The sequence below is a fragment of the Eumetopias jubatus genome, unplaced genomic scaffold, assembly GCF_037043125.1.
Source record: "Eumetopias jubatus isolate StellerSeaLion01/CBP00866 unplaced genomic scaffold, mEumJub1_p1.0 scaffold_1, whole genome shotgun sequence".
Classification (NCBI taxonomy): domain Eukaryota; kingdom Metazoa; phylum Chordata; class Mammalia; order Carnivora; family Otariidae; genus Eumetopias; species Eumetopias jubatus.
In genome coordinates this window covers 81,444,042-81,464,161 of record NW_028274807.1, presented here as the reverse complement: position 1 = coordinate 81,464,161, position 20,120 = coordinate 81,444,042, and the positions used below count along the sequence as shown (strand labels likewise).

At 57.1% G+C, this 20,120-nt stretch overlaps 2 protein-coding genes across 7 annotated transcripts; one reads left to right on the top strand and one right to left on the bottom strand.

The window, feature by feature from the left end:
* The first annotated feature begins 3,304 nt into the window (after positions 1 to 3,304).
* VWA5B2 (von Willebrand factor A domain containing 5B2) lies at positions 3,305 to 14,084 on the top strand. 6 transcript variants are annotated; one of them, XM_028101162.2, is made up of 19 exons: positions 3,305 to 3,443; positions 3,536 to 3,706; positions 5,547 to 5,766; positions 5,953 to 6,110; positions 6,648 to 6,779; positions 7,014 to 7,138; positions 7,547 to 7,702; positions 8,108 to 8,218; positions 8,309 to 8,517; positions 8,602 to 8,713; positions 9,217 to 9,402; positions 10,247 to 10,418; positions 10,509 to 10,822; positions 11,329 to 11,518; positions 11,623 to 11,979; positions 12,767 to 12,904; positions 12,995 to 13,075; positions 13,155 to 13,378; positions 13,465 to 14,084. In XM_028101162.2, the coding sequence occupies exons 1-19, from the start codon at positions 3,305 to 3,307 to the stop codon at positions 14,011 to 14,013; spliced, it is 3,744 nt and encodes a 1,247-aa protein (XP_027956963.1). In that variant the 3' UTR covers positions 14,014 to 14,084. The 6 variants fall into 6 exon arrangements, with proteins under 6 accessions (XP_027956963.1, XP_027956964.2, XP_087881329.1 ...); XM_028101163.2 differs by having other exon boundaries at positions 10,506 to 10,822; XM_088025203.1 differs by having other exon boundaries at positions 5,893 to 6,110.
* A 213-nt stretch (positions 14,085 to 14,297) lies between these two features.
* ALG3 (ALG3 alpha-1,3- mannosyltransferase) lies at positions 14,298 to 19,774 on the bottom strand. The gene is made up of 9 exons (XM_088025222.1): positions 19,542 to 19,774; positions 17,749 to 17,848; positions 17,516 to 17,663; positions 17,247 to 17,407; positions 16,639 to 16,759; positions 15,804 to 16,009; positions 15,587 to 15,662; positions 14,767 to 14,912; positions 14,298 to 14,626 (listed from the first exon to the last, which is right to left on the bottom strand). Exons 1-9 carry the CDS (start codon positions 19,735 to 19,737, stop codon positions 14,464 to 14,466), a joined length of 1,317 nt encoding a protein of 438 aa, XP_087881348.1. The 5' UTR covers positions 19,738 to 19,774; the 3' UTR covers positions 14,298 to 14,463.
* Positions 19,775 to 20,120: the final 346 nt, after the last annotated feature.

Here is a 20,120-nt window from a genome sequence, read left to right as displayed (position 1 = left end):
CCTTGTATCTCTCTAAGCCAGCACTCATCTTAATCTACAGTAACTATGTATTTGTCTTTTTCACTAAGTGGGAGCCTTTCGAGTCAGAGGCTATGCCTTTCATCCTCCACTCCTTCCCCTCCTCCTGGCACATAGCCAACCTCAAGCTCTGTGCCATTCCTTACCCCTGCCAAGGATCTCCTCCATCTCCTGGAACCTGGTTCTGGGGCCCTCTGGGACTGTTGCTGTCCTTTCTGTCCTCAGCTGCCTGTCATACTGCAGCCCCACCACCAAAGCACCTCCCCGCTGGGCCTCAGAGACCTTCTTACTATGCCTACAGAGCCCCCTCCACAGTCGGGCCCAGCAGCCTGCACTGCCCAGCCCTATCCTGCAGGATGCTTTAGCCCTCTTGCCCTCTTGATGAACTTGCCTCAGCTAAGACAGCCTTTCCAGCAGGATTTCAGGGATGGCCCAGCTTCCCAGCAAAGCTCGGCTTCTACCAATATGTTGTCTAGTCTTTGACAGGGACGCTACCTTCCTAAGAGAAGGTCTTAACATCTCAGACCCCCTCAGAACCCAAACCAAGGACGTCTTTTTCCATTTCCATATATTTAAGTCTCCCTAATGACTTCTCCCTGCATCTTTGTGTTTGGCCTGAGTGGGTCACATGTTTCTCTTGGTCCATTTGCACAAAAATGCCAATGAGGAGGTGGCCACTGCCTGGACTTCCATGGAGACCTCAGGGCCAGGCTGGTCCTGGCTGGAGACTTGGGTCCTCCCAGAGGGCAAACCAGCCCACTCACCATCCACTCACCATGTTTCTCCCCTAAGCCTGGAAAAGGGACCCTAACTCGGAATGAGGCTGGGGGCAGGTTCAGCAGAGAAGGGAGGGGAAGGGTCAATGGAACCGCGGTTCAGATGGTGTGGGGAGGACAGGCCTGGGACCGAGCCGGAGCTCCCTGTGAGCTGGATGGTTCCTTGCAATCATGTCCATGCTTCCTGTACGGTCCTTGTGAATGTTCCACCCATGAAGTTCCCTGGGAAAAGGCCAAACTATCTCCACCATGCTAAGTAGTTTGCCCAAAAGAAAGGGCTGGGGTTTGAGAGCTCAGGTGCTCAAGGAGGCAGGGGATGCCCCCCAGGCAGTATGATAGTGACCAGAATCAGAAGGGAAGAGTAAAGGGGAGGGGTAAGGACCCTGAGTCTGGCTTGAAAGCCCACTCCCACTGGCTGTCCCATGCCCAGCCCCCAGTTCTCCTCAAAGCTCTTTTTGCAGAATCTGAGTGTGGCCTCTGCAAGAAAGCTTGCATGGGTGACCCCCAAACATGGTCACTTCCCCAGGATTCCCAGACTCCCTCAGGAATCCTGGGAGAGGTTTTACAGACTTCCCTAATCTTTTGCACCTTGACACTCTCCACCTGCATGAACATTCTGCCAATAACAAGGGACCTGTTTATACGCAGGTATATTTTCTTCTGCGGGTGCTGCAGGGATGGGGTGGGGTAGGGGTCACTGCTAACGATGGGCAGTCTCAAGCCAAGAAAAGGCTCTGCAGGCTGGAAGGCCTCACTTCCAAGGCGGTGGGCAACCGAAGGTAGCAGGGAGTTATAGGCCTGAGGAGCTGATCCTGCCTACTCTCTCCACCCGCACAAAATGTGGGGAGATAGCACTGGAGCGATAGGAATGCTGGCTGCTTGCCGGTGGGGGGAACTTGCTGCAGTGATGGGGGATCCCTACGTGGAGTGAGTGGTCATTGAAGCGATCACGAGAGCTGAAGATAGCTGCAGGGATGGGAGAAGATTTCTGCAGTATGAAGGAGTACTTTGCAAAGGCAAAGGGCTGGCTTTTTCGGGGGGGGGGGCGTCCTGCGGTGATGAAGCTCTGGGATCGCTGCAGTGATGAAAGAGGGTCACTGCACTGAGGGAAAGCATAGCCAGGGCGAGAAGTGAGGTGATACTGGGAAAGCTGGAGTCGTTGCAGTGTTGGGGGTGGGCTGCAGACTGAGCCCACTGCTGCACTTGCAGAACGTTTCACTTCCTGAAGGACGGAAAGGGTGGGGCTTTGGAGGCCCGGGTCCCTCCTCGGTGAGGGAGCTGTGCAACGGCGGAGACGCGGTCCCTGCACTGCGGTGCCCTGTCTAGCTGGAACGGCCAAGGCTGGCGCGGAGGCGGCACCGCGCCCGAAGCAGGGGCGGCGAGGGGCGCATCAGCCCCGCCGCAGCGGCAGGCGGGGCCGGGGCGGGCTGAAGGGGCGGCCTTCCCGAGCGGGGCGGGACCAGCACCCGCAGAGCCGACGCCCCTGCGCGGACTCAGAGCGGCCGCGGCGGGAGTCCGGAGCCGGTGCCCAGCAGGTGCCGGGACTGAGTGCGGCCCGAAACGCAGAGGCGGTCCTATCTATCCCGCTCCAGTTGTGGCGCCCAGAACTCCGCAGAGGACGCGACGGTGAGGCTGGGGTTGCCCGCCGGGAGGGTGAGGATCCCTAGACCCAGCCCGCCGCATCCTCTGACAGCTCGGCTGTGGGGCCGCCTATCTCAGATCAGTTCTGCCAGGGTGGGGAGAGGTGGGTGCCCTGCACGGATCCCACGGAATCCCTCTGCCCCAACACCTCTCCCGGTCTTGCCTCCGAAAGACCATGTCCTGTCGCTTCCCTGTCTCGTTCTTGCCACCCAACCCCCTCCCCTCCGGCCTGCAGCCCCTCTCAGCGCCCCAGTCAGGTGAGGCGCTGGAGAGGGGAAAGACTACGGTCCTTCGGCTCCCCCACCCACCCCGCCCCTGAGGTCCCTCTCTGGGCTGGGGACATCCAGGAGGATGCTGGCCCTTTAAGCCCCCTGCTCCTCACCCAGAGCATCTTCCATCTCGCTACCCGCTCCACTTCCGACAGCTGGCAGCCGCGGGGAGCCGCGGGGGGGCCGGCAGGTACGGGGGCGGCGGCGAGGACCGGGAGCGGGTGATGGAACAGCTGTGACCCCCCCCTCCCCACATCCTCACCCTTCGCCCCTGGAGGAGCAGGCGGCGGGAGTGCTGGGCGCCCGGAGCGCCAGTTAATCATTAACCCTCCGCTCCCCGGTTCCCCGCGCGGCTCCGAGCCGCGCTCCGCCCCGGCTTCCCAGGTAACCGGCTCGGATGCCCATCACGCCATCCCCTCTCTTCCCTCCCCTCGCCACCTGTCGGTCCGGCCGCAGCCCCCGGCTCAGCCTGGCGCTCCGGCTGCTCCGCGTCCCAGTGCCCGAGTTCGGTTCGCCCCGCGGCTTGCAGGAGGGCGGGGTCGGGCGCCCGGGCCCCACCCTGCGGCCCCCTTCATCGAGCCCCCCCTCCCCAGGGGCGCCATGCCCGGCCTGTACTGCCCCTCCAGCTGGACGCCGCTGCCCCTCACCGACTCCTGGGTCCGGGCCTGCGCCAACGGCCCCTGCCTCAGCCTGCGGGCCCGGCTCACCTACCACAACCCGCAGCCGCAGCCGGTGGAAGGTGAGGCCAGGGCCGGGCGCGGGGCTGCGGGGCCCCCCCGGGGCCCCGCGCGGTCCGACGCCGTCTGTGCGCCCCCCCCCACTCCGCCCCAGGCGTGTTCGTGTACCCGCTGGCGGAGGCCGAAGTGGTCTCGGGCTTTGAGGCGGAGGCGGCCGGACGGCGCGTCTCGTTCCAGCTGCAGAGCCGGCGACGCTCACAGGCCGCTTGCTGCCGCGCGCTGGGCCCCGGGTGGGGGGCCTCTACGCCCCGCCGCTGCGCGCAGGGTGAGTGCCGGGCGCCCGCCGCGGAAGGCAGCCGCACTCGGGTTCCCGCCCCCGCTCTGCGTCCCACCCCTGCCCGCGCCCCCTCCAGCCACTGATGTTTTCATTCATTAATTCATAGCTTTATTCAACAGTCCCAGACTAGGCGCCTCACGTGCGCCGGGTGCCAGGGGCAATGTGACCCAAGCCTGACCTGAGGTTTGCGGCCCGGGAGGCAGACGCAGCAGGCAGTCCACACGTCTGTCTCCCCCTCTGGAGCGTTAGCTCCTGAGCCTGGGCCCGGGCTTTGGCCATTTCAAAGCCCCAGCACAGAATGTGGCCATATGGGTTGAGGAATGGAAGCCCATTCCTGTGCTAGGTTTTGTGGCTTGCACTTCATTCTTTCATTTATTTATTTGTACATTCATTTGATTCCTGCACGTGGGATTTACCATCCGGGTAAGAGAGACAGAATCCAGTGGTGTTGAGAGTTGGTACAAGCCCAGCAAGTAGTTAGAGGCCAGAGTGAACTCTGGGCTGAGGCCCCAGGAATGTTCCAGAAGGAAGTGGAGCCGGCATGTGACCAAAAGGAAGGGTATGACTGGTGAAGTGGAGAGGAGGGAAAAGGCACTTCAGTCAGGGGCAATGGTGTAAGCAAAGGTTTGGAAGTAAGTTGTGTTGAGTGATGGTAATAAAATGCCTCGTATTTGTAGTAATTTACAGTTGACAAAGTCCAGTCACTGATACTACCTCATTTGAATCCAGAGAGGTATGTAATGCAAGTGCTGTTCTCTATCCCCATTTTATAGGTGTGAAAATAATAGCAACAGCCTCTTAGGTGTTGGATGCTATGCATACATTACCTCATTCCTCACCAGTCTTTGAGATACAGTTATTACGACTCCCATTTCATGGATGAAGAAACTGAGGCTCCTCCAAACAAGAGAGTTACCAAAGGGCAGAATTAGAAGTCACAGAGCTGAGACTCAAAACCTGATCCTGTGCTCTCCACTGTATCAGGCTGTCCTCAAGCCTCAGCTGGTTAGGATAGAAGCCCCTTCCTTCCTTCTTCCCTCCCTTTTTTTTCCCTTTCCTTCCATCTTCTTCTTCCCTTCCTTATTCTGCAAGCATTTCTCAAAAGAATGGATAAATGATTACTGTGGGGAAGGGCCATAAGGTAGACTGGAGCCAGACCACGTAAGGCCTTGACTGCCACTGTACACGCCTGGCCATTTTTCCTTCAGCAGCAGTGACTCCCATGATCCCACCAGTCCCCTGATAAACCTACAATATGAGTAAAATGGTGTGGTCAGTATGCAAGTACAGTTGTATGTCCTCTAACCAGCTTCCAAGCAGATCACTGCTCCTAAACTCCTTTTGGGTAGAAAATTCTGGAGCCACTCCTAGTGGGCAGTGGGGAGCCCCTGACTGTTCATGAGCTGAGGACTTATGAGCAGGCTGGATCCCAGGCTATGGGAGATGTCAGTCCATGAGGGAGGGTCCTTAGGAAGATGATACGCAAGGGTTGAATGAGCAGGCAGGGGAGGAAGGCCAGAGGGTATGGGTCCCCTAGGATCTTGGGGGTGGTGTGGACATGTCCCCTTCTCCTCAGCTCTCCATCAGCAGGATGTCACTGCTTTTCCTGATGACAGCCAGATCCTTCTACCACCATCCTGCCTCTCCTTCAGCCATCATTCAGCTCACGCCTCCATTCTGCATCACCAGCACATTAGCCCCGTATCCTTCCAACTTTGTGAAGTCCCCCTGGCCCAGGCTCCCCTGCCTCAGTGCCTGCTCCCATTTCCTATTTCCCCCATCTCCTCTGCTTCCAGCCCCCTCTGACCCCTTTTCTCACTCATCCTAGGTCATCTTGTCTTGGATCTGGCCCAGGCCCGGTCCACACTGGTGCTGCCCACAGGCCTCATCAATGCGGCCGGCACCATGACGGTGACCCTGTGCAGCAGTCAGGAGCTGCCCTCCAGGCCTGATGGGGTGCTGCGCGTGGCTCTGCCCTCTGTGCTCACCCCACTGGCCTCCTCAGGCCCACCAGGGCCCCCCAGGCCTCCGGGGCTCTGTGACGACAGGTTGGGCCTATGGTGATTCTCTTCGTCCCTCCCTCGGCTTCTCTGGGTCTAGTGCGGGTGAGGGGGCTTTGGTAGAGTGCCCTGGGGGATGGGCAGGGTGGGGAAGGGCTGGGGCCATTCAGCCAGCGGGGCTAGGGGCCTTGGTGGTGGCCCCATGACTCTCCTCCACCATGACTCTCCTTCCAGCCCCACCAGCTGCTTCGGGGTGGGCAGCCCTCAGGAGGAAGGCCTGGCCGGGCAGGAGCCAGCTGCCCCTCAGGATGTGTTCTCAGGCCCTGCCCGCTGCCCTGCCCCATACACCTTCTCCTTCGAGATGCTGGTCACTGGGCCATGCCTGCTGGCAGGTGGGTGCCCCTCCTAGGGTAGCTGACTGGGGGATAATTCAGGGCTCAGAACTGGGGGGAACACAGGACCAAAAAAACAAAACAAAAAAACAACCAAGGACCTAAGCCTTAGGAACCTCCAGTTTTGGGTGGAGCATCCCCTGGACACTTCTACACAACACCCCCCCTCCAGGTTTGTCAGTGTAATTTATTTATATCCCACTCCACTCACCAATGGGAAGAAAGATGATTAAATTGAGACCAGTCCAAGTGATGAAGTGGAGCTTCCTTGTGCAAGAAGTAGGGGAGGATGCTAAATCAGCAGGTGGTTGATACATAACTGATCAGCCAGGAACTGGGAATCCACCTCCCAGCCCATGAAAGCAGGAAAAATCCCTCCCCTTGTCCACCCAACCCTATAGATCAGGCTCTGAGAGCTGAGCTGAATCAGTCATGATTCTTGCCCACACCACTGTTGTCTGAGAAGGCAATATTCGTGCTTTAGGACTGGCTTGGGGTGGGGCGATCATCCCCTCTCCCTGCCTCTCTCTCCCTCAGGCCTGGACAGCCCCTCTCATGCTCTGCGGGCAGATGCCCCACCTCATGCCAGCTCTGCGGCCACCATCCGTGTCACACTAGCAGAGGGCCACCGCTGTGACCGGGCGTTGGAGATCCTGCTGTACCCCAGTGGTGAGAGACTGGGGCACACAGCGGGCCAGCTCTGACCTGCTTCAGGACTGCCTGGGTAGCATTTTTCAAGTATAGATTTCTGGGTCCCAAGCCAGATGAATTGAGTCATCTGTGAGGGTGGGCCCCATGGTACAGGGAGGCTTGGGCTCGCAAGGTCCTCCTGGGACAGTGGGACTGAGGAGTTGGGGTCCAGAGACAGGGACTGTTCTAATAGTTGTGTCCCCTCTTCCCTAGAGCCTCACCAGCCACACCTGATGCTAGAGGCTGGCAGCCTGAGCTCAGCAGAATATGAGGCCCGGGTGAGGGCCCGCCGGGACTTCCAGAGGCTGCAGCGAAGGGACAGTGATGGGGACCGGCAGGTATGGCTGCCCGGGGTCCTGGCCTGGCCTCCGACCCTACCACCCTCTGCATTTGTGCACAAGGAATAGATAAGCAGGCTCGTGTTATGACTGCGGGGGGTGGGGGGGGAGCTCTGCTCTTAGCAGGACCTCCTAGTAGCTGCCACCACCATCCCAGAGGGCAGATGAGTACTGTCATAGGAGGGAGCATGCAAGTCTCCCTGGGGTGTGTCTCAGAGGATGGGGGCCAAGACTGACAGGCAGAGGACAGCCACCTGCCTTTGCTCTTGCCTTTATTCAAAGGACTATAAAAAGGTGCCCCCTCTGGGTGTATTCGATCGAAGCCAGCTGAGGGCTAGGTCCTGCTGCCAGCCCAGGCTGGAATTGCACTAAGCCTGGCCCAGGGTGACTTGGGTCCCCCATGCTCAGGTGTGGTTCCTGCAACGCCGCTTCCACAAGGACATCCTGCTGAATCCCGTGCTGGTGCTGAGCTTCTGCCCAGACCTGAGCTCCAGGCCGGGAAACCTGGGCACAGCTACCCGGGAGCTCCTCTTCCTGCTGGACGGCAGCAGTGTAGCACACAAGGCCTGTGGGGGCAGGGCGTGGGCGGGCCTGTGGGTCTGCGGTGGGCTGAGGGCAGCCTCTCGGAGATGCGCACACACGCATGCACACACGCACCCCCCTCTTACACTCGGTAGGGACTCCTGGATTCCAAGAGCCTCTCTCACCTGTGAAGTTACATTCAGTCACCCTTTAGCCCAAACCCAAGGCTTCACATACCCCTCCAGGGGCTCTCACACACTCAGCTTCCCACACACTCCAGGGGCTCCCTCCTAGCCGGCCTCACACACAGCCTCACATGCACATAGTCTCTCCCAGACCCCCACGCCAGCTCCTCATTTTCACACAGCCTGGAGAAGGCAGGCAGTCTGGCATCCCTACCACTGCCCTTGGGGCCTGCTTCACGCTGCCCTCCCTCGCCCTCCCCAGGATGCCATTGTTTTGGCTGTGAAGTCCCTGCCACCACAGACGCTCATCAACCTGGCCGTGTTTGGCACGGCGGTGCAGCCCCTCTTCCCAGAGAGCCGGCCTTGCAGTGATGTGAGTACGGTCCGGGGAACCGGGTGGCGGAGGGGAGCTGGTGAAGATGTCTCAGCCTGGCTGTGGCCACAGCATGCCTTTTCTTTCCAGGGCACCGTGCAGCTGATCTGTGAGAATGTTGAGACCCTGCAGGCTGCAGGTGGCCCCCCAGATGTGCTGGCTGCTCTGACCTGGGCCATGGGGCAGCCCCAGCACAGGGCCCACCCCAGGCAGCTCTTCCTGCTGACTGCTGCCTCGCCCTTGGCCGCTGCTACCCATCAAACCCTGGAGCTCATGAGGTGGCACAGGGGGGCAGCCAGGTATGGGCTGAGCCAGGTGCCTGACATTGACCCCCGCCCCCAAGAGGCTCCTGAAGATCACAGCTGCTTCCCTTCCCTCATCAGGTGCTTCTCCTTTGGGCTGGGGCCTGCCTGCCACCAGCTGCTTCAGGGTCTGTCTGCCCTCAGCAGGGGCCGGGCCTACTTCCCAAGGCCTGGGGAGAGGCTGCAGCCCATGGTGAGCTTGAGTTTGGGCCCTGTTCCCTACTCCCAGAAGTCCTTCCCCCAAGTTACCCTAAGCCTGCAACACAACCCAGCCAAGCCGTGGGGTCTCCTGGCACCCTTGATCAGGACTTCTCCTCCCCCATTCCAATTCCTCCCCTCCTTTGAGATGCCAGTCAGGAGAGGAGCTGCTGGGGTTGCTGTGGGGTGCTGCAGGAGGCCAAAGGTGTGGGGGACGTGGCCCTCTGACCACCCCCCAATCTTATTCTGTTTTCTCCTGGTACTGAACCATATCCTCGACAAATGCTGCCTCAGCCACAGGCTTGGCTCAGGCCAGGAGACAGACCCAACCCTGAGGACTGAGCACTCAGTCCCCTTGCTTATTCCTACCCCCATTCCTTCCCCGGACCCCAGCCTGACCCTGCTGGGCAAATGGCATCAGTGGATGGGTGGCCTTCCCGCGCTGTGGGCTGTGTGGCACCTGTCCTCCCGTGTCCTCCCTCTGACCTCTCCTCACAGCTGGTGCAGGCTCTGCGGAAGGCCCTGGAGCCAGCTTTGAGTGACATCTCTGTGGACTGGTTTGTGCCGGATGCAGTGGAGGCACTGCTGACGCCCCGGGAGATCCCAGCGCTCTACCCTGGGGACCAGCTGCTCGGTTACTGCTCACTCTTCAGGGTGGACGGCTTTCGGCCCCGCGCCCCAGGGGTAGGCCTGGGCTGCCTCAAGTCCCTGCATGTCTTCAAAACTCTCCCACTCCCTGTGTCTCTCCCTGCCAAGCTCTCCTACTGTACCCTAGGCCTCCCCAGGGACCCCAATGGGCACCCCAAGGTGACGGCAGCCTGCCCTCTTTATGAGGTCTTCTACTGAATTGTCCCATGAAGTGTTGTCCTTGGCTTTTACCAGAGGTTGTTAAAGCACACGGCCACGGAAGACAGCTCTAGCATTCGGTCTGAGGGTTTTGTGGAAACTCGCTCGTTTCTTCACACAGTGCCCTACAGAAAGCACCGTCTGGATTGTTTCCTGTAACACTCAGAAACAGACAGAGCATAGTCTAGATGAAATCTCAGATCCCAACTCTAGCATGTACTAGCCATTCGATTTGGGGCCAGTCACTTCACCTCTCGGAGCACATTTCCTCATACTGAGTCTTGTCATAGGGTTGTTGTAATTAGAGGTCCCAACACGCACACTCGGTAGGATACTTGACATGCAGTAGGAGCTTAAGAAATGGTAGTTATTCTGATTTGTAAAAAGTTTTCTCTCTCTAGAAGAAATACACCCACTTCATTTTGATCCCCAGCGCTACATAATGGAGGGTTTGCTTTTTTGCCTGCCTGCCAGGAAGCTCAGGGCCAAACCTGAAGCTCAGCCACAGCAGCTCTATTAACCTTCTGATTAGCATGTATGCTGCCTCCTTCCCCAGTACCATGCTTTCATTTCTGGTTTATTAACTTTATTGCCTCTTGTGGTGAGACATCTTAAATCCTGTTTGGAAAGAGGCAGCATATAACTACCATCAGTTTTTTCTCCAATGCCTCTCGCTCTCTAGGGCCCAGAAGCTGGCTGGCAGAGCTTGGGAGGCTCTGCGTTCCCATCCCCAGAGGAAGCACCATCTGCCACCAGTCCTGGCACTGAGCCCACTGGCACCTCGGAGCTGCTGGGAACAGGCACTGTGTCAGCGGAGCTGTCCAGCCCGTGGGCTGCTGGGGACTCAGAGCAGAGTGAGGACCTGCACGTGGTGTGCAGCTGTGTTGGAGGAGCGGGCCATGGGAGAGGCCGGGGCTGGGATCCTTTCTCTTGCCTCCCAGCAGGTGCCGATGCTCTGACAGACCCAGTCACAGACCCTGGACCCAACACCTCTTCTGATACAGCCATATGGCGCCGCATCTTCCAGTCATCGTACATCCGGGAGCAGTATGTGCTCACCCACTGCTCCGCCAGCCCAGAGCCGGGTCCAGGTTCCACAGGCAGCAGCGAGTCCCCTGGCTCCCGGGGCCCTGGCTCCCCCGAGGGCATGGCTCCCCTGCATCTCCCTTCTCAGCAGGGCTGCCGCAGCCTGGCCTGGGGAGAACCTGCGGGCTCCCGCTCCTGCCCCCTGCCTCCACCCCCACTGGCTCCAGTCAAGGTGAGATTCAGCCCACATGTATTCTACTAGGTATCCAGCAAATGTTTATTGACTATCTGCTATATGCCATAAATTGTGCAGTGGTTACTATTAAGTCCAGCTGAAGAGATAAGTGGGTAAATCTATAAGGATACCATGTGACATACAGTGGTGAGCACAGGGACATAGCATTATGGGGAGGGTCAGAGTCAAGACGGCTAACGCTGTGTGCGGGAGTCAGGAGAGCAAGAGCCACATCTGGAAGAACTGGTAGAAGCTAGCCAGGCAAAGGGGGAGAAGACACGAACAAAATCAGAGACGAGGAACAACGTGAAGTGAGAAACGGGGCACAGAGTCAGACAGCGCTGGGAGGGGGCCACGGGCCACAAAGAGTGGCCTTGCTCCTAAGGGTGGTGAGCAGCCACCCACCGTTTCAGACGAAGGGCTCTGTGGCCAGTTGTGTCTACATGTGTGATGGCCAGGAGCTCTGCGTTTCTTGACCGGTGGACCCCACTTCTTATGTGCAGTCTGGGGCCTTGAGTGCTGAGGTGCTGGGTCGTCGACACAGAGCAGCTCTGGCTGGCCGGAGCCTCTCATCCCCCCCAGGCCAGGTGAACCCAGTCCCTGGCTATCCCCAGCACCTCTCTCTGGGAACAGCACCTGGTGGGCCAGGCCCTGAATCAGGGCAGCAGCTGGGACAGGGCCTGGATGACTCAGGTAAGGGTTGGATGGGGAGCTGCGTTCTGAGACCGCAGAAGGTCTCAGAGAGGTGGGGCCTAGGGTACCACACTGCCCCTGCCTTTATGGTTGTCTCCCTCCAGGAAACCTGCTCTCCCCGGCCCCTATGGACTGGGACATGTTGATGGAACCCCCCTTCTTATTCACGGCTATGCCCCCCAGTGGGGAGTCGGCCCCTCCAGCAGAGGCACTGCCTCCTCAGGCTCCACGCTGCCATGTGGTGATCCGGGCCCTGTGTGGGGAGCAGCCTATGTGCTGGGAGGTGGGTGTTGGCCTAGAGACACTATGGGGACCTGGTGATGCTGGCTCACCGCCTCTGTCACCCCCTGAAAGAGAAGGTGCTTGGGACCAAGCACTCCATCGGCTGACAGCAGCCTCCGTGGTCCGGGACAATGAGCAGCTGGCTCTCCGTGGAGGGGCTGAGGCCATGGCTGACCGAGGTGAGCTGCTGGTGGGCCCAGGGAGGGCCCAGAGCCCATATGGGGCAGAGAGTGGCGGAGGTGCAGGTCTGTGTGTTTGATCGCTCTATACCCCATCTTGCTCACAAACAATTTGGGGTGGCTCACCCATATTGACAAGAAAAAAAAAAGCAGGGCAATGGGATAATAAAAGGAAGTGGAGAATCAGGTTAAAGATATGCACACCATGAGGTTATATGTATATGCCCTTGCGAGCATGGGACCCAAAACTGGCAAGCTTCCTAGCAGCCAACACAGAGGGAAATCTTAATGACTCACAGTGCCTATAACATAAAAACAAATCTATCATTCAGGAGGACTATTAAATCAAAGCGTGAACATTTCAGTTTTTCAGTGGCACTAGCCACACTTCAAGTATTTAACACTCACATGTGGCTAGTGGTTACCATACTGGATCATGGAGACCTAGAACATTTCATTCACTGCAGAAAGTTCTACTGGACAGTGCTGAAATGAGTGGACAGAAAAGGCACCACAGTTAGTGCTTCCTTTGGGTGGTGAACAAAACATTCGATTTCTGGGTGGCAAGAGGGTCTAGCCCCGCTATGGGCTGAGGTTTCAGCCTAACTACGTGTCAAAGCTGGGGAGTCTGAGCTGGCTCCTAGAAGGAACTCTACTCTGTTCACAAAGTGGACAGAGGGAAAAGCTATGCAGAACACTGAGATTTGTTTCTCTAAAGCCCTCTGTACAGGGAGAGTGGGGGAAGTGCCCTGCTCCTGTTTAGCGTGCCACTCCCTGCTCTCAACAGGCCATGCCCGGAGGTCCTGGCTCCGAGCCCTTCAGACAAGCAAGGTCAGCTCAGCCCCTTCCTGCTTCACCTGCCCGGTAGCTGTGGACGCTACCACCAGGGAGGTCCTACCCTCAGCCCTGCAGGTGTGGAGCTCAGGTAGAGTCCCTCCTGGGTGACCTCTCGGGTGCCGGCCCTCATCTCACTGGGTGCCCTCCCGGTTCACCCCCGTCTCCTGTGCCCCTACAGAGCTAGCTGAGCCCCCAAGCACTTCTGCCCCTCAGGGCCATCTAGATGCAACTCCTCTGCCCACAGCTGTGCACTCTACAGGTAAGGCTCAAAGTCCAGGCAAGTGTAGGGAGCAGCCAGGCTTGGGGACCACGGCTGGCACTGACTGGCTCCATTGCAGGACTTCAGGGAGGCTCTCTGGTAGGTGGCTGGAACCCGAACCAAAATGGCAAACCCAAGTCGGCCACCAGAAGTCCTCAGCACCTTCCTCCCCAGCCTCCCTCTAGGCTCAGCCTGGGTGGTGGGAGGGCCAGAGGCTCTGATGGCCCCCGACTCTGCAGCCCCCACCGGGGCCAGCCTAGCGACAGCAACAGTGGAGGCAGCGACCACGACTACTTGCCCTTGGTGAGGACTCGGGAGGTGGAGGGTGGCGCTGCCACGGCCAGGGCACTGTCTCAGCTCGCTTCTCCCCCCACCTCCTCTCTCCTCAGGTGCGGCTGCAGGAGGCACCCGGCTGCTTCCGCCTGGACGCGCCCTTCTGTGCGGCCGTGCGCATCCCGCAGGAACGCCTGTGCCGTGCTTCGCCCTTTGCGGTGCACCGTGCCAGCCTCAGCCCCACCTTGGCCTCCTCTCCCTGGGCACTCCTGGGACCTGGGGTGGGCCGGGGGGACAGTGCCACGGCCTCCTGCAGTCCATCCCCCAGCTCAGGCTCCGAGGGTCCAGGCCAGGTGGACAGCGGGAGGGGCTCAGACACTGAGGCCTCGGAGGGCATGGAAGGGCTGGGCGGTACCGACCTGCGGGGCCGGACCTGGGCCACGGCCGTGGCACTCGCGTGGCTGGAGCACCGCTGCGCGGCCGCCTTCGGCGAGTGGGAACTAGCAGCGGCTAAAGCGGACTGTTGGCTGCAGGCCCAGCGCCTGCCCGATGGCCTTGACCTGGCTGCCCTCAAAGCAGCCGCCCGGGGTCTCTTCCTGCTGCTCCGCCACTGGGACCAGAACCTGCAGTTACACCTGCTGTGCTACAGCCCGGCAAATGTGTGAGGGCCTGCCCACTGCTCTGGCTGGCACTGCCCCACACACTCAAGTCACTGCCACCCAGGGCGGGCTTCTCGGTACTGGGAGGGGCAGGCTGGTGTCCGCCTGACCCCCACTGCTTCTCATTCCCTTCCCAGAACCCCCCTGCCCTCACAGAAAGTGCCTGCCTGTGCGCTCTCTCTCCCACTCCCCCCATCCCATGCCTTTTCCCTTCTGAGCTCTGTGCAGTGCAGTGGAAGAGGAGAGAGCCACAGCCCCCAAATTCTATGCAATAAAGTGCCTCTTAGGACTGCCCAAATGAGTTCTTTATCTGCAGTGTGCATGCCCCTCACAGCTTGGTGCAGGCATTTCCATGCAAGCTGCACAGAAGTGGGCTTGGTATGGTTTATTGGGAAGGGCAGAGTCTATTCCCATCGAGGGTCCTACGAGTGGGCTGGAGGGGAAAGGAGCTGGATCTCAGTGGGCTTTCTTGCTGTGCTGGATGCTCCTGGGGAAAGGCTGGGGGCCCAGCCAGAGCTGCAGCAGGATGACAGCATGGCATATGTGCAGGGCCGCAGAGCTGCAGGACGTGGATGGGTATGTGTTCCAGGAGAGCTCAATAAGCCCCAGCACCAGCAACCTGGAGATGAGAGCAAAGCTCAGGTTTTGCCCGGTTTCTAGGCCTGCAGCCCTTCAGCTCGCCCCCAACCCTCCACAGTTAGCCTTCGGATGGGGAGCTCCCTAGCTCTTCCCACTCACCCAAGTTGTCCCAGCCAGTACCTGAGCAGATGTGTAAGCCAGCGTGCAGGCGTGGCCCACAGGAGGTAGGGCAGTGTGTGGAAATACCAGACGTAGAACTGGTAGTGGAGGGAGCGGCTGAAGCAGATGCCAATGAAGTTGGAGGTGAAGAGGGTAGAGATGATCTGTAGGCAGTGGTCAAGGCCAAGGGCAGGAGCAGAAGGGCCAGGAGTTGGGATGGGGGTGGGGGGCAGGGAGGGCCCAAAGCAAAGGGGCAAAAAGTTTTGGGGTCAGACAGTCCCCTGGCTCTGCCATTCCGAGATGCATCCTTTTGGATGAGTTTCTTAACTTCTCCAGACCTGTTCCTCAGTCTAATGTGGAGACAACAGTACTAGGGCCATAAAGCCTACTGAGTTTAAATTCATCACTTACAAGCTGAGTGACCTAAGTAAGTTACTTCAACTCCTTAATGTCCTGATTTTGTCATCTGTAAAAGCATAAAATAATAATAATAACAATAATAATAATAATACCTCCCTACTTCAGAGTCTCTTGCGAGCTTTAAATGTTAGAATGTACGTAAATCTCTTAGGACAACATCAGGCAGAGAGTGAGTACTCATAATGGTAAGTCAAATAATATTTAGAATTAAGAATAAAACACACTTAAATATGTGAAGTGCTTAGCACTGTGGCGCAGAGTGGTGGAAGGAACAGCTCTACTCCCGTGAACAGGGCCTGTAGCTATTTCTGGTATCTCCTGTTCCCTCCCCCAGGTCACCAGCCATCCAGGGCTAACTGACCAGGACCCCCACTGTACCTGTAGAGGGCAAGACTTACCTTCCCATGATTTAAAGGATATGATTGGGTGTGAGGGGCTGCGGTGGAACCTTCCTTTTGGAGGGATCCTTTAGCAGAGACAGGATACTTTCCCCTGTCCTGGGGAGAAGCCATTCAAACATTTATCAAGCCCCCATCCTGGGCAAGCTCTAGATTCACCCCCACGAACTCAACATCTCCTCCAAGCAGGCCCTTCATCCTTCCCCCAGCTCTGCCCATGACACTGCTCCCCTTTCTCACCTGTGCCACCTGCAGAAGGCAAAGAGAAAGAGCAGGGCGAGGTGGGCGGCCAACAGTGCCAGGTGGAAGGCACGATGCAAGAAGAGGGCCTCCGGGAGGAAGCGCCAATTCACTGTCCAGCGGAAGAGAAACTGGCGGCCAAGGTCAAAGGAGCGGGATAGGTAGCCAATGGGGTTCTCCAGCAGGAAGGGCAGCCCCAGCAGCACCTGAGGATAGGTGTGATGTCAGCAGACGTGCCCAGGCTCAAGCTGAACCTTCATACTAATCATCGAGGGGAGCGGACAGAGGACGTAGGTCTCAGAGGTTCTCAAATTCCTCCAGGAATAGCAGGAAAGCCAGCCTCCACATCCAGGCCAGAGCCTGGGGCCAAAGAAGCTGAGAAGGCAGGGAGTAACAGTCCTTTAAGTTTGAACTCCCCATGTCATAAATGGGCAGAATCAGAGGGGTGCCTGGGTGGCTCAGTTGGTTGGGTGACTGCCTTCGGCTCGGGTCATGATCCTGGAGTCCCGGGATCGAGTCCCGCATCGGGCTCCCTGCTCAGCGGGGAGTCTGCTTCTCCCTCTGACCCTCCCCCCTCTCGTGCTCTATCTCATTCTCTCTCTCAAATAAATAAATAAATAAAATCTTTAAAAAATAAAAACAAATAAAAAAAAGGGCAGAATCAGAGAGACCCTCAGAAACCATCTAGTTCAACACCCTTACTTTACAGCTAATAAAAGCAAAGCCTGGAATCAAATCCCAAACCCTATCTGTTAGCTTTGAGGAAGTCTCAACGACGGAAGGAGGCCAGAGAGTAGCCTTCCCTTCATTAGGAAGGGGAAGGTAGTGGGGGTACCTGAAGGACAGCACAGATGCCCAACTTGGGGAGGGCTCCACGGAAGCCAAATTGCATGAGGAGAAGAAACAGCAACCCAGGGGCGAAGAGTAGCACATTCATCTTCACAGAGACTGCCAGGCTGGGGTAGGTAAGGGAAATGAAGGGCGGAGATCAGCTCCAGGGCCATTTACCCCACCCAAAGATGCATCTCCCCTCGACATACACCAGCAACTCCTCCCCTCCCCTGCCCAGCAAGCTCCAGGATGGGGCCCACACTCAGAATGGCTGGAAGGAGGGTAAAGCAGCCTGGGAGGAGGCTGAGGGTAAGGGGCAGATAACAAGTCTCTATGCTCAGACTGGGCCAGCAAATACATATTTAGAGTATTTACAATGTGCGAGGACCGACTCCAACAATAGATGCTGTCTAGAAGGAAGGGTAGAGGGTGTGTGTGTTTCGGGGGTGGGGGCAGAGACTTTCTACAGATCCTAGACTTATCTAGTGGGGCCCTGACTGATCCATATTGTCTGGTTACTCCCTTACTTCCTCTGCTGCAGGCAACTGGGGGAGGAAATGATGGACATACAGAATGAGAGAAGGGGAGGGGGGAGAAGGGAGGGGTGCTGACCTGAAACAGCAGCAGCCCCAGCCCCAGCGCCGGGCCAGCAGGAGGTTGATACTGAGGAACAGCAGCGCCATGGCCACCGGGTCATTGAAGAGCCGCAGCACGAAGATGGAGTGGACACGGTAAGAGGCGCAGCACATGAAGAAAAAGACGAAGGGAGGTACCTGAGAGGTGGGCACCATGGGGAATAAGGTCAGCTCACCAACCCTGAGCCATCCCTACTCCCCAGCACTGCCAGTTGGGGCCCCCTGCTCCCGGTAGCATGGACTCACCTTGCAGGTCTGGTGGTAGATCAAGAAGACAAGCAGTAAGGTGGCCAGGTAGAGCACGGCAAAGATGTGCTGGGCCGTGCGGATGTCAGTGCCCTGGCCAGTGGCATAATATAGCCCCATAAAGATGTACACAAAGCCAGCTGGGTACCTGGAAGAGGAGTCTGGGTCAGGCTACCCAGCCTGGTATCCAGGCAGCCCCTCAGGTCCTCACTGAAGCCCTTACCACCACTCACACAAGAGGTCCAGTGTCACCCTGCAGTTGGGTGTAGTCATAGGTGCCGTTGATGACGCCCTCCACCTGGGCCATGTAGGCCTTCCAGTCAATCTCTGTATCTGGAAAAGGACAGGACGTTGTGGTTACTTCCAAGTTCAGAATCTGTCTGCCCGCCCCCCCCACACACACACCTCCAGCCCCTCAAAACACAGAGTTCCAGCTCTTTTCCAAGACTTCTATCACAACCCCTTATCTCACTGCTCATCTGGCATTCTCTGGGTGAACCCAACATCTCAAATTCAACATGTCTGTAATTGAACTCAAACCGTCCACTCTAAATCTGCTCTCCTTCCTGGGTTTCATGAACGGCACCATCAACCTCCCAGCTGCCCAGGTCACAAACCTGGGTAACATCTTTGACACTTACTTCTTTCTCATTTCCAACACCCAGTCACCGAGTCCTGCCTATTCTTCATCCTAAATAACTCTACTATCTCTCATCCTTTTCTGCTCTTACATACTAATATTCAGACCTAACATAATCTCTAGCCTCAATGATGCAACAGCTTCCTAATTAGTTTCCCAGCTTCCACTTTTACCTCACTACAATATATTTCCCACCTCTGCAACAAAAGAGCTCTTCCTATAATAGAAATCATGTCAGATCTCTCTGCTTAAAACCCTTCAATGATTCCTCAAGGCTCCTAAGATAAAAACCAAATCCTATTATTTCCAATTTTAGAAGAGGAACCTATGAATTAAGGAGGTTAAGTGACTAATTCAAGATCAATGAGCTAAGAAGGGTAAAGTTGAGATTGGAACTCCATGAGGTCCTAAATTCTTAACCACCATGTTAATTATCTCCTTAACACAACTGACAGACTGCTCCACAATCCGGTCTCAACTTCTGCAATCTCATCTCTCACTGCTACCCTCACTTGAATTCTGTTCCAGCTCTAAAAAAAAATTCAGTTCCTCAAAGGAAGCAGACTCTCTATTGACTGGAGGTTTGTAGTTACAGGATTCTCTACCTAGAGTGCTCTTTCTCCTCTCCTTTTCTCTTTCCTCAATTAGCTCGCTCTTACCTTTCAAGGGGGACTCAAGTCTGGCTTAAGTGCCCTCCTGTGTCCTTTATGGCTCCCTGTCTTCCTACTATCATGATGAATCTGATCCACTATCATTTTCTACTAACTTCTTTTTGTCCAGGCCGATACACCCAAATAGAAAATGTCTATTTTTTTCACCACTGTACCCTTGGCACCTAGCACAGTGTTAAGCATACAATAAACATTCAATAAATATGTGTTAAATTAATCATCTTTAGCAAGAAAGCCTTAAGCCCAGTGGCTAGATTCAGGCCGGAAAGGAGCCCCCAATCATACCCAAAGGACTCAAGCGGTCACAAAATGACACTGTTGACAAGAGAACTTTGAGACCTCAGAATTGAACAGATGAGAAAATTTGGATCCAGCAGGGGAAGGCGCATGTCCAAAGCACAGAGACAAGAGGGAGCAGTAGTACATTAAGTCGGACCCAGGTCTTTTGATTTCCAGGCTGGTTTATGTTCTCAGCCTGGAAGGCTGTATGGTCAGGGCAGAGGGCCAATCTCTAGGGTCGCCCCTTCCATCATCGGGGAGGGACTAAGACAGGGTTTGGTTTTATGGAGCCGGCTTGGGACGTGGGTAAAAATTATCGTCTGCAACTGATGACTGATTGGATCTGGATTTCAGTTCCGAATCTGGGTCCCAGTTTGGGTAGGGGGTTCGGGTCCCCCTCCCTCCCCTCCCCTCCTCTCCTCCTCGGCGCACTCACATGCCACCCTGTGAATGACCCAGAAGGTGATGCCCACCTCCGCCAGGCAGAGGCAGGCGGCCACCAGCAGCGTGTAGCGCGGCTCCAGCAGCAGTAGGCGCCGCTCTTGCCAGGCGCGCCGCAGCCATTGTCCGCAGAGCCCCGCAGCCCGGGTTGCCGGCCCGGCCCGGCCGCGTTTCCGTAGGCCCGCCGCCATCTTGACGGTGCGCCGCTCCTGTTGGCCCGCCACCCCGGAAGCCCGACCCCTCAGCACTTAAGTTCCGCTCCCCGCGCCGGCTGTCCCAACAGACTGATCGCTGTCCTGTTTCGTGTCCTATTTACTCCACTAAAATTTACTTCTTCCACATCTTTCCTGATGCACTACACACTCCAGACGTGCAGGAATAGTTTTACTCCTCAGTACATACTTGGTTCTGAGCACACAGGCGCTAAAGTAGATCGAACGTTTGCCCAGAAAAGCAACATTCATTCCTATTCGTGTTCTCCCCTGAATGGCATCACACTTCGTCTCTGTTTCACGCCAGTGTCTCCTGGAGGGCAAGACCTGTGGCCGTGCCCCTCCTACCTCCTCTCAGAGCC